This window comes from Halichoeres trimaculatus, unplaced genomic scaffold (assembly GCF_033239565.1).
Source record: "Halichoeres trimaculatus isolate MK-OKI-2021-1 unplaced genomic scaffold, fHalTri1.1 fHalTri1_scaffold_19, whole genome shotgun sequence".
In the NCBI taxonomy this organism is placed as follows: domain Eukaryota; kingdom Metazoa; phylum Chordata; class Actinopteri; order Labriformes; family Labridae; genus Halichoeres; species Halichoeres trimaculatus.
The window spans coordinates 8,270,180-8,286,542 of record NW_027437197.1 but is presented as its reverse complement, the minus strand read 5'-3'; the positions used below and the strand labels follow the sequence as shown (position 1 = coordinate 8,286,542).

The 16,363-nt window shown below is 41.5% G+C and overlaps 1 protein-coding gene across 1 annotated transcript; it reads left to right on the top strand.

Moving 5' to 3' along the window:
• The first annotated feature begins 1,452 nt into the window (after window positions 1-1,452).
• Window positions 1,453-16,180, top strand: tfcp2l1 (transcription factor CP2-like 1). The gene is made up of 15 exons (XM_074694167.1): window positions 1,453-1,511; window positions 1,929-2,077; window positions 4,214-4,287; window positions 5,770-5,875; window positions 6,565-6,671; window positions 6,771-6,923; window positions 7,037-7,147; window positions 7,531-7,637; window positions 14,109-14,160; window positions 14,294-14,387; window positions 14,487-14,577; window positions 14,795-14,877; window positions 15,063-15,205; window positions 15,342-15,393; window positions 15,515-16,180. Exons 1-15 carry the CDS (start codon window positions 1,453-1,455, stop codon window positions 15,550-15,552), a joined length of 1,419 nt encoding a protein of 472 aa, XP_074550268.1. The 3' UTR covers window positions 15,553-16,180.
• The last annotated feature ends 183 nt before the right edge of the window (window positions 16,181-16,363 follow it).

Sequence of the window (16,363 nt, the reverse complement as noted above, 5' to 3'; positions counted from 1 at the left end):
TGAGATAATTTCTAATTTTCTAAATGGACAGACAGGAACTGATGTCAGAGAATAGGGAGCAGATAACCAGCAACATTTCTTCTCCTTTGTTTTTCATTGGAGTTAGGGAGCTTTAACGTCCTGTCAAGTGTACATCTTTTATCTCACCTTCCTTTTTGGGATAAGTAAGCCCTTAAAGGGAAAACTAAACTTAGTCTTTGTACAGGAAGTATTATTATTATTAGTGTTATTGTACATAAATACACTTGTTTCATTGAGAAAATTTGGATTTTATTTTTTACCCTTCTCTATTTTCCACGGGAAAGTCTTTTCCAACAGAAAGTCTGTTGCAGATATTCCTACCAACTTGGTTTCACTGAAATGGGTGTAATGTTGTAATATCACCACAAGATGTTGTGGGCACTGTCCCTGAATGTAGCCAATAAGTCAAAATCTTGAAAAATGAAGTGTTATGGGTCTGAGAGGCAACATGTGTTGTCCACGTATGTGTATCCAGGGTCAGCAAATTAGCATCTGTGGTTTAAAAAAAGAGAGTGTACCTCAACAAAGTGGATCTTTCTGAGGAGGGTTTCTTCCTGATGTCTTTTTGGCCATGAGGAGTAAAAATCTGAGTGAGAAACCAAAGCTATCCGGTGGACATACGCTCATCTGGTTCATTAGTCTCTGATTATTTTGCCAGTTTTGCTTGTTTATTTCTGTCTGAAGTGATGAATCAGAGCAATTACAAACATTCGGCTCCCCTTGTGATTTAGAGGACCCAAAACATTAAAAAATTTAAGACACTTCAACTTGATTAATACGTCATTTTTTTGTCTCACTTTTCTTTTCCTTATAGTTTAAACTTTGTTCCTGGCACCTCCATGAGGGAACTGGAGACAGTAATGCATCCAAGCACTGAGATGTGCTGAGCGTCTCTGTGTAAACATTAACCTGAGTAGACTTTCTGAGACCTGTTTGTGTTACCTCTGTTCTTTCTGAGAAGCTGCAGAGCTTCATACCCAACTCTGTTGCCCCTAAATCAGCTTGTTAGCACATGTTAAATTCAGATATTAACACTCCACTGATAATCTCTTCTCTCTGTTACTCTTTGTTCTCCTGTTTGTTTCACAGTTTACCCACAAACATCAGTACCTGAATGTGCTCAAAGTCTTGCTTTAGGGCTGAAGTGTTACCAGTGTCAACAAGAGGTCAAGACAAGCTGCTATTAACGCATTGACCCAGCTAGACACTGGTGGTAGGAGGTGTGTCCATACACTCCGCCTCTGAAAGGTCATCCAAGGTATGCTAATGTCATCCCTGATGACATCACCGGGCTGATATAAGCGGGTGGCGATGATGTTTGCCTGCAAACTTCTTTGAGCTGAAGCAAGCAGGCGCAAAGGTAGCTCCGTCTGTCTCCACTTCTTCTTCCCTGTGGTTCCTGGGATACAAGAAGACACCGCACTGGAAAATATGCTGTTCTGCCATTCCCAGCCTGAGTCCTACCACCAGCACTCTGCTAGTTACATTAGGTAAAGCACAAGTCATGCTGAGAAGTTTTAGAAAAGTTAATCGATGACAGGTCAAATCAAAGAGGGGATGTTTACTTGCACAAGAATGCATTTAGAGAGCAAGTGTCTTTATTTGTTGTTTTGAATGTGCAGAATTGCAGCAGCTCTGTGATAACTGAAATATTTGATCATTCAAATACAACTGCAAAAAACTGAGATTGTTGAATGCACTTCAGTGAGGCATTTTTAAGTCACATTGCATTCATTGACACTTGCACAAGTGGCTCAAAAAAAAAAAAAGGAAGCAAGGCAAATGAGTAACGCTGTGTTTTGTAACATCAACCTTTTGCACCTTTGTCCACATGATGAAGTGATTAGATAAAAGAACAATAACCTGTAATGTCCTCCACATTTAGCTGTTCCTCTTTCCTTTCACAGAGAGGCCTTGGCACCTTTCTTGAAAAATGAAGAAGCGAGGCTTATGTCTGAAAACGGTGCCAAGAGGACTCCGTTCCAGTACATTCTGTGTGCAGCCACCTCCCCGGCTGTGAAGCAGCAGGAGGAGAGCCTCACCTATCTCAACCAAGGTAGCTATCTGAATGAGACTGTCCATATTGACTTAATGCACAGGAGCTCATTTTGTCACATGTAATCCAAACAGCTGCAGAGTTAGTTTAAAGTAAATATTTTTCACTGCTGCAAATTCACTTGTGGTTAAAGCTCATGTAAAGAGATTTTTCACTGGTTATTAATGAGCTTTAAATGCAAACAACAATCACAAAAACCAACAAAACATGAGCATAAGGACTAATATTTTTCTGTAGGTTAAATTTTATTACATGAAAAAGCTGCAAGGTTTAGGTGTCAGAGGGAGTTATTAAATTTATTCTCCATAGCACTGACTAAATAAATTGTTTAAAGAAATCAGGGTGAGATTTATTTATTTTTTTGGTCCCTACATGGGCACCAAAACCAGCTTTTAGACAAATTTAACAATAAGGTTAGGTAAGGAAAAAAAAATTGAGCTGTTTGCTAACTGTAATTCTGTCAAACTTTAGAAAAAGAAAAAAAGAAAGCAAGCTTAAAAATCTCCTAGTACTGTCATGTTAATATCAAAGTAAGCTAACAGAAACTACTGTCACAGAACTGTGGACTATTCATGAAATGTGCGACATGAGCTCCTTCATTTGTGTCACTTTGGATCAGTTTCATCCTCTGTCTTCATCACCCTCCTCTCTTTTCATCTTTTATGCTTAAAATCAACCTTCCTCCTCCACTTCCTCTCTTTGACATCATCCTCTCCACTCAAGCTTTCTGATCGTTTCTGTCTTTCTTGTTGGATGGAGTGATATTTTGTATTTGAGCTTTGTTGACCTTTGCTAAATTCAAAGTTTGCTCTGCTTATCAGCTCTTCAGTAATTCGGCTCTCGTGAAAAGACCAAAAGAAAAAAAAAAAGTGAGTTTGCTGTAATGAGAAAAATGAAAACAATGAGCCAACATTCACGTAGCCATGTAAAGTGACATTTATGATTGACCATCAAGGTTAGCAGCTGAGGTTTGTAGTGATGGTGATTAAAAAAAGAAACAACCACAGCTGCAGAAGAGGATTTGGGCCACGTCAGAATTAATGGATAAAACACAAAATTTTAATTTTTGTTTCATAACTATGAGTCTGTTTACAGGAGAAAAAAAAAGAGTTCTTCTTTATTTCAATACATATATATATATTCTAAATTTATGTTTTTAAAATTTATTTTTTATCTCAATATATTAATTTATTATTTGTTTTTTATTCTTTAGAGAATTTGGAGTTTTGTTTCAAAACTGTGAGTCTGTTTTCAAGAGAAAAGAAAATAATCCTTTTTTATTTCAATAATGTTTATGTGATTATTTATTTATTTGTTCATTTATTTTATTTTATTTCTTATATATATATATATATATATATATATATATATATATATATATATATATATATATATATATATATATATATATATATTTTTTTTTTTTTTTAGAAATTTTTTTTTTTAGAAATTTTGAGTTGGAATTAAAATATAGGGCAGCTCAGTTCCATCCAAAAATCTGGTGCCCCAAGAAAACATTAAGAACAAAATTATGAGTTTAAAAAGATAAAATGAAAAGGAAAAATATATCAGGAAAATTAGTCATCATTTCAGGTTAGAAAAAAGACATGAAATTTGATATTCCTGGAGAAGAAATCAAATAAGTTTTGTGATAAATTAGCCAAAATAAAAATGATTAAGAGTCAAAATTTCAAGAAGAATAAAAATACAAAAAGAAAAAGAAGATATAGATATAGATATAAAAGAAGAGAATCAAGTCATTGAGATAAAAGTAACAATACCAAAAAAGAAAGTCTGACCAAGTTAAAACACTGAGAATAATCATAATAACAATAACTGATTTTTCACTTTCACTGTAATGAATTGGCTCCATACATAGAAGAGATCAGAAGTCTGATAGCCCTCATCCTCTTATGCAGCTAGTGTTTAATCCCTCCTGCCTGTTTATATCAAACTACATGTATCGTCTTTCTTCAAGATGGAGATATGTGAATGTTTTACATTGTCTAGCCTTCATCTCTGGCTCAAAACCTTTTTTTTAAATTTGATTTAATTTCACTGCCCCTTCTTTTCTGATTGACTGATTTCCCATTTTTCACTTTTAATCAGGTTTTTTTTTAATGTTTTAAAATGTAGGTCAGTCCTACGAAATCCGTATGCTAAACAGAAAACTAGTGGAGTATACAGATATAAGCAGCAAATATGTAAAGGTAGGTATGAGGTATTGTGTTTGTCTGTTTCATGTGATCTTCTCCTCTTACTTCTCTTATCAGTTTTGATGTTTCTACTTTGCTGATTTGGCTCAGGTCCCCTAACCCTTCCTCTCTCTTCAGGGGTGGGGTGGTGACCTCGGAGAGCTTGGTACTGTCACCCAAACTCACCCTCTTATTCAAGATTTCAACAAATAGCCAACAACCACACAGCCCAACACATTTCCCTTCACACACTCTATCTGTGTTGTTTCAAAACTGCATTATTGGAATTTTTTTTCTCCTAGAGACTTCTTTCTCAAAGCTAATTCCAGTTTTTTGTTCTCTTATTAGCTATGACTGTTTCTTACACAGCTGAGACTTTTCCCAGTGCTCTTAGTAAGAGTTTAGGGTCATTCATTTCATTTCTGTGTGAGCGCATCCTGCCTCCGTGTGTCTGTGGTCAGTCTGCCTCCTCCACCATTGAGACGTCAATGTTAGCAGTAGCATCCTAGAAACACAAGAATGGGACAGCTGGTGTCTCTGATGTCCTGAGTCCAGGCCTACCATGAGTTCTGGTGCTCAGTCATGCATGAGTCCCCCTCCATAAATCTGCCATTGGTACATGTTTTTACTGGCTGTTAGTCCTATTTGTTGATTTATCTCATGTCTGTCAGGGTTTCTAGGTTGGCTTTAAAAGGGGACATTTAAGTGAGTGTACAAGAAAGGGAGAAGACTAAAGACAAAAATGAGGTGTATAAAGACCTTTGAGTCTGCATGATGAATCACTTAAAAACACAGAATGTACATCTACAGAGTGATGCTAAAATTAGCAGAGCTAGCACCACTAGCGTGGAGAATCCAGTTAAAGCAGACAAAACCTTCATACAACTTGATCTCCATTTTCCTAGATCTAAATACTGACAAACGACCCTGTGCTACACCATCTGCCATCTGTGTTTGTTTACATACAGGTAGTAGTGTATCATAGTTTTACATCACTAGCATTTAATGGAGCTACAGCCCCAGGTAGTGGTGTATGGCTGTACTACATATATTCATTTTCAATGGTTAGTGTATTTGTGTGTTCCCAGACAGTTTTCTATTCACAGTATCAGAATGGAACACTGTGATGTTAGAAAAACTTATAGATGGGACCAGAAGTATTTAACTTCACCAAATAAGACTGTGTTAAGGCCTTAATGAGTCATCCTACTGACTGGGGGCCCTTATCCCTTGATGGGATGTTAGTTTTTACGCTGCATCTCATTTCCCCTTATGGATTTCTGCAGATGCTGTCTAACCTATGGCCAATCCATAAAAATGTTAATGGAAATGAAATTCCCTTTTGAATTTTATACCCCTACCCCTTGCCTGCTGAGTCTGCCTCTATGTGTTTTAATGGGTGAAAAAGATGAGCCAGCTGTGTGGCACTGTGTAAACTGCTCTGCTCAATTTGTGGCCTGTACACCGGCCTAAACTCCTGCTCCTTCCTGTTCGCAGAGCATTGTGCGCGTGGTGTTTCATGACCGCCGACTGCAGTACATGGAGCACCAGCAGCTGGAGGGATGGAGGTGGAACAGACCTGGGGATCGGATTTTGGATATAGGTGAGTTAGCTTTGGTACAAATTGGCTTGCTACATCAACTTTTATAAAAGATTTGTATTTCTAGTACAGGGGTGGCCAACCAATCAGAGAACAAGAGCCACAGAAATTGTGGTGGTACGGTCAAGGATGGGTACCGAATTAGGTATGTTTATATGTACCTGGAAACGCCAGCTTGCTGTTTACACGGCAATGGCTGCAGCGTTTCAGAAGAAATCCACTAGCAAAGTTTGTGTTTTAGGTTGGCTAAAGTGCTGTTTCCGTGTGAACCAGAGGCTGAAACACTACAAAACTTTTGCGTTTCATCCAAAAAACATTGTAGTTTAACAGCCCCTTACAAACGAGCAGGAGAGGAGGGGGAAGAGCAGAGAAGGGAAGAGAAACTGAAACTTAAGTATCGATCTCGGGTCAGAAGTATTGATCATCAATGTTTTGGATCGATCCGCACACCACTACTCATGAAGATGAACTGATTTGTTATGAACGGACCAAAGAGCCACACAAGTGAAGGCAAAGAGCCGAATGTGGCTCACAAGCCGCAGGTTGGCCACCCCTGTTCTAGTAGGTTAAATAATATTACACTATGATTTTGTTTCAAGTTTCATGGTGATGGTGGATGGTGATTTAACAAAATGAGATTTATTCCAAGTTGTTAACAACGGACCAGTCAAATACATGAAATACATTTGCAGATATCCCGCTGTCTGTGGGTATAATGGAGCCTCGCTCTCACCCTCTGCACCTCAACACTATTGAGTTCCTCTGGGATCCTGTAAAGAATGCTTCAATTTTCATCCAGGTACTAAAACAGACTCAGGTTAAATGTGTAAATGTAAAGTTTTTCATGTTTGTAAAAGAAAAACTTACGGTGACCAACCTCTCTTTCATCGTCTCTCAGGTCAACTGCATCAGCACCGAGTTCACACCCAGGAAGCACGGCGGGGAGAAAGGAGTCCCCTTTCGTATCCAGGTGGACACTTTCACCACCAACGAGCATGGAGAATACATGGAACACGTCCACTCCTCCAGCTGTCAGGTCAAAGTCTTCAAGGTGAAAAACTTTCTTTCTTTTTCTTCATCCTGTTTGCTCACGTTCTGACACATTACAGTGAATTATCTGTTTCTATTAAGGATGATTTCTAATGTGTTTGTCTTTTCTGGAAGCCCAAAGGAGCTGATCGTAAACTGAAGACTGACAGGGAGAAGATTGATAAAAGGACCCCTCAAGACAGAGAAAAGTATCAGCTTTCCCATGAGACCACGGTGCTTAAAGAGGTAAGGAACACTGCTCTCTTTCTCGACCCACATTACATTACATAAGAGATATGATCTGGTTCCTTTGTGGTCATGTACTGGCGTCACAGCTGAGCTCAGTCAATGATTGAGACCCATCAGTAACTCTGACAGTTTAAGATCAAGTGTTAATCTGGTTTGGCATCCATCCAGATAAAAATCAAACATACACTGCAAGTTGTTCAAAAGTCACCAAAGGTAGTGATGCGAGAAGTCCTCAAATCCTTTTCCATTTTAGAAATATCAAAACCACTTTAATGTAGTGATTAATGGGAGATATGACGTGTACATGGGGTGTGTAATTTGACTGCTGAGCAGGAAGTTGAATAGCCATCAAACACCTCCTTTCTTCTTCCTCTCTTAAGTGTTCACCATGGCCTGACGCTCTCAGCTTCACCAGCCAAACCAGCAGCAGCAGCACTCCATCGCCAGTTTACCACAGCTCCCCAACGGCGTGTAGTTTTACCGATGGGTGAGTCATTATTAACATCCTGTGTCACTGTGTTTATACTGCATGTGACAGCTGAGTGGGTTAATGTCAACTCAGACAAAAAGTTAAGCCACTTTCATGCTCTCTGGAATCATTTCTAGAAATTTGGTGAAGCTCCTGCTCGCAATTTTTTTTTAAAGATGATTGTTCATTTTGTGGAGTTTTGCTGTTGCATGAGAGGGAGGGGGGTTTCAGGGGTCCTGGCTTTTTCATGACTGGGTTCACATATGGGCTCTCACAAACATCATGAGGATAGAAGTTCCACCAAAAGGCTGAAAAGCTTGGCAGGAGGTCAGGGTGATGCATTTTGCCGGTTACACTGACACACAAAGCTTATCTCATCCCGGGATCCGGGACGGATCCCGGGATGAGTCTGTGGAACAGAAACTTTTTCCGGTTTCCGGTGCCGGTTGACGTGTCACTAGGCTCCGCTGCTGTCGACGTTTTATAACTGTTTTTATGCGTTTTTACCTGATCTGATTTCTAATCCTGTTCTCCTGTGGACTGCCGCTACTGTATTGGACTGTTCGGCGTTGCTTTTTGCCATCGTGATATTGCAAAAACACCTCTATAGTTGGTACCTGTGTACTGTTAGCATTTTTAGCCGCTATGGCTACTCTCTCCGCCGTCAACATGCCGGGCGCTCCCTGTAAAAGCTGCCTGGTTCTGACACACACCCAAGCTGAGGTAACTAACCTTAAAGAAGACATCCGCAGGCTTTCCGAGGATTTGAAGCAGAAGGACGCAATGTTATCCAGCTACATCGACATGGCTGCCGCACAGTCAAAGAGAATCCTGTCCATGCATTCCGAAATTTCGGATACCTTGCTGTGGGATTCTTCGCGTCCTCGTCCTTCATCCTGCTCGACCCCAAATCCCCGGGAGCCCTGGACAGAGGTGATGGTCAGGGGCAGCACGATGAGACTGTCGGTCTCTCCTCCACCACTACACCTTGCTGACGCACCGCGGCTAGAGGAGGCACCGGCGGAGCCGGGTGAGGGTAACCAGGTGGCCGGTTCGGTCTCTCCTCGTGCCTTCAACAGATCCGCTCACTGCCCTCCGAAGCCTGCATGTGGTGCCCAGTCCGACTTCTCTGTGACTGTCCCCGCTCCATCAAATGAATCACCTGCGGCTTTTTCTCCTCCCGATGTGGCCGCCCCCTCTCCTGCTGCATCAGCGACTCATCCATCCACCGAGGGATGCCGTGCTGCTGCCGTGTCCTCCACTCTAGGCTCCGTTGCTGTCGGCGGGGCGACTGAGGTCCCCGTTGCTGGGAGGCAGGGCAGACGGCGGGGAGGATCATCTCCCTCTTACCGCCGAAGGCTGCTACGGGAGGCGGTCAATAGGCGGTCAAGTGGAAAGGATTTCCCGCAGCCTGTCGCTCGACTTCCCGAGGCTGGCGCTTCTCTGCCGGTGAATGACTCCTGGGCACGGCTCGGAGCGAAGCCCAAAGCTGTCGCCCGCTCCTCAACAACTCTTCCAGAGCGCTGGGTTCGAGCAGGCGCCAGCAGGCGGAGCCCCTCCTCCACTGTACCTGCATCCACGCACTTTAACATTCAAGTCAATAATAAATATGAGACTCTTGGCATCAAGGATTTCCCTCCCCTGGACGACAGGACCGATCGTCCTTCACCAAAGAGGTCTGACACTCCATCTCGGCCAGGATCAACCGCGGGCCGACGTCGCCAACCCCGGGTCCCATCCCGCCAGCGACGCACCTCCAGGCAGCCCGCGGAGCAACACGCCCCCTCCGTGCTGGTTGTCGGGACCTCGATGGTCCGGCACGTGAGGGTGCACAGCGGTCGGACCTTCTGCCACCCTGGAGCCCGCGTCAAGGAGGTCGAGTCCTCCGCCCTCCAGCTGTGTGCTCAGCACAGCGCGGCCTCTACGCTGGTTCTGGAGGCTGGGATAAACGACCTCAGAGACCAGCAATCCGAGACCCTCAAGCGGGATTTCACGTCCATGGTCGACTGCCTGCTGGACACGGGGAAGCAACTGGTCATCTCTGGCCCGCTTCCCCCGCCGCGCTATGGTGACGTCACCACCAGTCGCCTTCGCCAGCTGCACTTGTGGCTTAAGGGATACTGCCTGAGGAAAAGTATTCCTTTTGTGGATAATTTTATCGCTTTTTTAAACAGACCCCACCTTTTTAAATCAGACGGCCTGCACCCAAACCAGGAGGGGTCGAGGCTTTTAGCAGTCAACATTGACCTGACTGTCCGGTCCTGCACCACCACCTCCTGACTCACTACACACAGGCGCTCTCCACCTCACTCACACTCACCTTCACCACCCCATAGGTACACCATACACGCCCCTCCCTCAGTGACCTCAGTGGCACAGGACAGTATAAGCACAATAAAAACAATAATCTCACATAGACAAAAGAGACAGAGGAGGACTGTTTTTAGACCACAATGTGCTTTTAATGTTCCGCTGGAAAAATGCGTTGAGCGCACGTTCAGCTTAGATGTTAAAATGGCTGTGCTGAACGTGCGCTCCCTTTTAAACAAATCTTTTATTGTTAATGATATTATTGTGGACAACAACCTGGACAGTATTCTCCTTACTGAGACATGGCTCGGCACTGATGCACCTGTTGTTCTCACCGAGGCTTCCCCACCAAATTTTAACTTTTTATTTTCAACTAGAGGGTGCAGAAAAGGGGGTGGTACGGCCTCAATAACAAAGACCGATATGCAGGCGAAAGAAATCATTTTTAATAGGTACTCATCATTTGAGTACCATGCTTTCGTTTTTAGCAGCCCACCCATCCTCTGTATAACAGTCTACCGACCACCCCAGTACTCCACCTCTTTTATTAGTGAATTTTCAGAGCTTTTATCAATCATTCATACCACTTTTAACAGAATTTTAATAACTGGTGATTTTAATCTGCACGTGGACATCTCCTCGGACTTAATCTCAAGAGAATTTTTAAACCTCTTACACTGTCTTGATTTTAAGCAACACGTCACGCAGCCGACCCACAGCAGGGGGCGCACCTTGGACCTGGTTATATCTTATGGTCTGTCCATTGGAGCGCCCTCTGTTGTGGACCTGGCTGTGTCTGACCACTTTTGTGTGTTTTTTACAATCACCAGTTTTAATCAGAGGGAGGCCCCTGTGAGAACAGTGAGAAAACGCTACCTAACTTCTGAAGTGGCTGCAAATTTTATCCAGATTTTACAGAGCACTCCTGCAGAAATTTTACCAGCACCCTGCGATTTTATCACTGACAACTTGAATAAAAATATGAAGTCAGCACTGGATTCAGTGGCTCCACTTTTTATTAAAACAGTTAAATCAAAACCCACATCCCCGTGGAGAACTGAAGAAATTAAAAAACTCAAAAGGGAATGCAGGATTGCTGAAAGGAGATGGAGGAAATCTAAATTAACAGTCCATTATGACATATTACGCCAGCATCTCAAAATTTACAATAACGCACTGAAACAAGCAAGAATCTTACATTTCCAAAACTTAATCCAAGACAATAAAAATAACTCAAAATTTTTATTCTCCACCATTGACCGTTTAACTAACAAAAATTTTAAAGGATCCTCTATGACTCCGAGTTATGCCCTTTGTGAGGACTTTGCAGACCACTTCAGAAGAAAAATCAACGACATTCGATCCAGTCTTTTATTCCAACAGCTTCCAACACCTGGATCATCAAATTTACCTGAGGAAACACTGGAGAGTTTTGCCCTGGTTGATGCGAGGACACTTGGTCGAGTTTTCTCCCAGGTAAAGCCCACAACCTGCCTTTTAGATTCAATTCCCACACCGTTTTTTAAAACACTCTATGGATTCTTTGAGGAACAGCTGTTATATTTGGTGAACTGCTCTCTTCAGACTGGTGTCTTCCCCACCTCCTTTAAAACGGCGGTGGTGAAGCCCCTTCTGAAGAAGAATGATTTAGATCCAAATGTTTTAAATAATTACCGGCCTGTATCCAACTTACCATTTTTAAGTAAAATTTTAGAAAAACTTGTTTTAAACCAAGTTAATGAATTTCTTAACTTAAAACATATTCTGGAGACTCATCAGTCTGGTTTTAGGATGAACCACAGTACAGAGACAGCACTTTTAAAGATTTTAAATGACACCAGATGTAATTTAGATAACCACAAACTCACAGTGTTGGTTCTACTGGATCTAACCGCCGCCTTCGATACAGTAGACCATCACATTTTATTAAATAGACTGAGGAATGTGGTCGGCCTCTCTGGTACTGTTCTTAACTGGTTCACGTCCTACCTGACTGATCGAAGTTTCTTTGTAAGTATGGATACATGTTCCTCAGGAACCCATAAGATAGAGTGTGGGGTTCCCCAAGGGTCAATTTTAGGTCCAACTCTTTTTAATCTATACATGCTACCCCTTGGGGACATCATCAGGGGGCACGGCATCAGCTTCCATAGCTATGCTGATGATACGCAACTGTACATTGCAGTGTCTCCTGATGATACAGGGCCAATTGATGCCCTTTTTAACTGCATTTTAGACATCAAGTCATGGATGGCAGCTAATTTCCTACAGCTCAACCAGGACAAAACAGAGGTTTTAGTTATTGGTCCTGAAGGCCAGAGAGAGAAACTCTTACCTAAGTTACAGGATTTTAAATCCTCAAAATCTGTAAAAAACTTGGGCGTGATTTTGGACTCTGAGCTCACTTTTATTCCACACATTAAAAACATAACGAAGATAGGTTTCTACCATCTTAAGAATATAGCCAGAGTCCGCCCGTTTCTCTCTCAGGCCAGCACGGAGGTACTAATGCATGCTTTTATCTCCTGTCGTTTAGACTATTGTAATGCCCTGCTCTCTGGTCTTCCCAAAAAGAACATACACAATTTACAATTATTGCAAAACTCAGCCGCACGAGTGCTGACGAGGACCAGAGGGCGGGAGCACATTACGCCTGTTTTAAAATCGCTGCATTGGCTCCCCGTGCGTTTCAGGATCGATTTTAAGGTTCTCTTATTAGTTTTTAAGTGTCTTAACGGTCTTGGCCCATCTTACCTATCTGAAATACTTTTACCCTATCAACCCTCGCGGACCCTGAGGTCCTCCGGTGCTGGCCTTTTAACAATACCACAAGTAAGAACTAAAACTCACGGGGAGGCGGCATTCTATTATTATGGTCCCCGATTGTGGAATAGCCTCCCGGAGAGCCTCAGGGGCGCAGAGAATGTTGATATTTTTAAAAAGAGGCTCAAGACCCATCTTTTTAATCAGGCTTTTAACTAACTAGATTAACCTCTTTTTATGCTTACCCCTATTTTTACACTTTTTTATTATGACTCTACTTTATGCTATTATTATAAATTCTGTTTTGTTTATTTATTTATTTATTTATTTATTTATCTATTTATTAGATTAGTTTATCCTGTTCTATTATGTTGTTTCATTTCAATGTTGTTTGATGTTTATGTTAGGATAAAGATTTATTTAATCTCTACTGTTTTATTCCTTCAGTTTTAGCTTCTAGACCTTTTATCTCATTCTACTATTTTAGTCCCTCGGTTTTCCAGTGTTTCCTCCTGGGGGCCTGCCACACCGGGAGCTGTTTTTGGCCCACTGATTGGGGCGCTGTCCCATGGATGGCTCCGGCCCTGGTGGCTAGTGAGCTCTACACCTTGGTGTGGAGCCACCTGTCTGCCTGGGCTGGGGTGGTCCCTGTGGTGGCGCCCCTTTCAGCCATGGGCCATGGCTCCTCCCGGTGTGCGCAGCCCCCAAAGGTAGCTTTTTCCTCACCTCAGATCTTGGTGCCCAGCCATGTCCCCTCATCAACAGCCTGTCTATGTGTGTGTGTGTGTGTGTGTGTGTGTGTGTGCGTGTGTGTGTGCGTGCGTGTATGTTTGTGTGTGCCGGTATGCATGTCTATGTATGTGCGTGGGTGTTACCGTGTTGCAATGGGTATATTTGTGGGGGTGGGAGGTTTGGGGTTTTAATGGTATTCCTTTGTCTTTGTTTTTTTGTTTTTTTTTCTTTGTTTGTTTGGTCTTCCCTTTTGTTTTTATCCTCTGTGAGGCACTTTGTGTTGCACAAGCATGAAAAGTGCCATACAAATAAAATAAAGTTGAAGTTATCCTTAAAGTTTCCTAAAATGTAGGAGTCATGTGTGAACAGGGCTTCCATCCTTTTTTCTAGTTACATTGATAAACTTTCTTTCTAGGCCTTTGCTTAGCTTAATCTAGTGAGAGCAAAGAATTCCAAATATTTAAGATGCCAACAAAGAAATGCCAGGTTTGCCTCTGTCCTATTGGTGTAATATCACTGTGGACTTAGCTCCCTCTATGGGTGCTCACTGGTATGACTATGCAGAGGCATGTACTGTGCTTCGCATCCACAGATAAAGACAGACACTGTTTTAGTGTTTGATAAACAAACCACTCAACCAATCATCTCACTTCTGCTTTCCTCCTCATTTGCATATTTCTATAGCAACTCTTCTCCAAACCAGCAGGGGGAGCTGCTCATGCCTGGCTGCTCTGATGTAAGTAAAGGAGAACAGTGCAGAGTGAAAGTGTTAATGTTGCTCTTTTATCCCTTTTAGGACATTATTTGGAGACAGTGGGTGCTGTGCAGCTATACTCATTTCAAGGGCTCTTCTTCTTTTTGACATGTAGCACCTTCTGCCATCGTCCTCGCTGCAGGACACTCAGCTGTGGCTGCACCATCACAGGTTCTCACCTTTCTCACGGCTCTTCACCAGCTTTTCAGGTAACTAAAGGAAATAGAATGAAAGAATGAGAGAGACAGCGGGCAGGAAGTAAAATGATTTGGTCATGTAGGAAGATAGATAACCTGCTGTTGTTACAGGTGCTGATCTGTTGAGGATGAGCAAGGAGGATCTGATCCAGATCTGCGGCCCTGCTGATGGTATTCGTCTTTTTAACACCATGAAAGGAAGGTGAGATATTATTACCCAAGATTACACAAATTACCTGATGTCTTTTCATACTGAGCTCAAGAAAGTTTGCATTAAAAAACAGCCAAAATGTTGATGCATTCATCTGAGTGATTATATATACAGTTTATTTATATAGCATGGTCTATAAATGATCTATAAATTCATATGATGTCATGTTTATTCATGTTGTACCTTGTACTCTGCTCACATTTCTCAGGTGTATACAGCCTCGTTTGACCATCTATGTGTGTCAGCAGCAGGCCAAAAATCAACCTCCTGTCAAACCAGGTGGTGGAGACAGTACGTGGTTGATAATATTTCAACACAAGAAGACACAATAATCACACAATTAATGAATATACATTATTTTTAAATGAAATGTTCTTAAATTATAAAGAAAAAAAACAAAAACAAAAAACAGATCTAATGATTGATTTGCTCATTTTTCTTTGACGTCTTCTCTGTCACCCCTCTCCTCTCTGCAGTCTACCACGCTCTGTACCTGGAGGAGCTCACACTAATGGACCTGTCCGAAAAAATTGCTATGCTGTACAGCATCACTCCACAGCAAATCACACACATCTACAGACAAAAACCTACCGGGATCCACGTCTTGGTGTCAGACGAGGTATCCACACATCTTTTCTGTCTAATAAGTAATAACAAAAAAAATCCTCTATGTTGTTTGCTGATGCTATCAAGCTAACATTTGGGTTTAATAGTGATTATTTTGAAGTGCAAAAACATCTATCTGTGCATTTTAGATGGTGCAAAATTTTAAAGAAGAAACAAGCTTCATCCTCAGCGCAACAAGAGGTAATAATTGTTCATGCCAACCTTTGTACTCACAACTTTCCCTCAAACATTCTGCATTTTTCTTTTCTGCGAGGCTTCATTTTTACAGTTTGACTAATTTAAGTTTTTGTATTCATTCCAGATGGAACCACAGATGGCTATCATGTTGTGCTAAAGTGACCAACAGACGCCCCATGGGCCAAAGTTTCATTAGTGGAATTGTTAAGATGATATTTAAGTCATTACAGACTACAGTTTGTGATGAGCCAGTGTTTAAAGTGTATGTAGAGGATGCTGGAAGAAAATTGTCACTATTGGTAAACCCAATAGTAAAATAATAAAGTGACCAAATCAAAGTGAGACCATTAAAAGTTTGTTTTGCCACAAATAGGCTTGTGGTTTTATTCAAGGTGTCTTCAACTTAACAGACAGGATCTATCCAAAGGCAGGTTACCAATCAAACCAGGGTTTTATCACTGTAGTCTGGTGTGTTTGGAGAGAGCAACATCAGTTTTGTTTTTGGTCTAAAGCAGAATATTTTAGTCTTTTGTTAAAACTCCTCTTGTGATTGTTATACAGCCTTAATAAAAGTGAAAAAAGAAAAGAGCGTGGTCCTTTTCTGGTGGTTTACAGACTCGCAGTTGAAACAGCCAAAAGCAGTTACTCCAAAACTGTTTTAATAATATGCATTACTGCTTTAAAATTGACAATAACTCTTCAAGTTCTCATGGTATCTAAATTCTCTTTTCTCTTCAATTTTACTTTCTCTTTTTACACCGTTACTATACTGATTTGTGTGCAAAATGTTTTTCAGTTGATACCTAGTAGTGATTTTGACTCTGCAGTCGTCGTAATCCATTTGCTTGTTTATAAAAGCAATTTAAGGGACGATTCAATGAATGTCAAAACAGAAAAAAAAAACCTGTTTCATGTTGTTTTCATTTAAAGCATGTAATGCTTATTTCATGCCTTTCACTCATAAAATGTGGTG

What these genes read in the sequence shown, in the direction of transcription:
- tfcp2l1 (XM_074694167.1), top strand. Translation starts at nt 1,453, where the DNA reads ATGCTGTTCTGCCATTCCCAGCCTGAGTCCTACCACCAGCACTCTGCT. An exon ending in TAAGCAGCAAATATGTAAAG is followed by an intron (nt 4,288 to 5,769) that starts GTAGGTATGAGG and finishes TCCTGTTCGCAG; the next exon opens with AGCATTGTGCGCGTGGTGTT. An exon ending in CATCCTCAGCGCAACAAGAG is followed by an intron (nt 15,394 to 15,514) that starts GTAATAATTGTT and finishes TATTCATTCCAG; the next exon opens with ATGGAACCACAGATGGCTAT.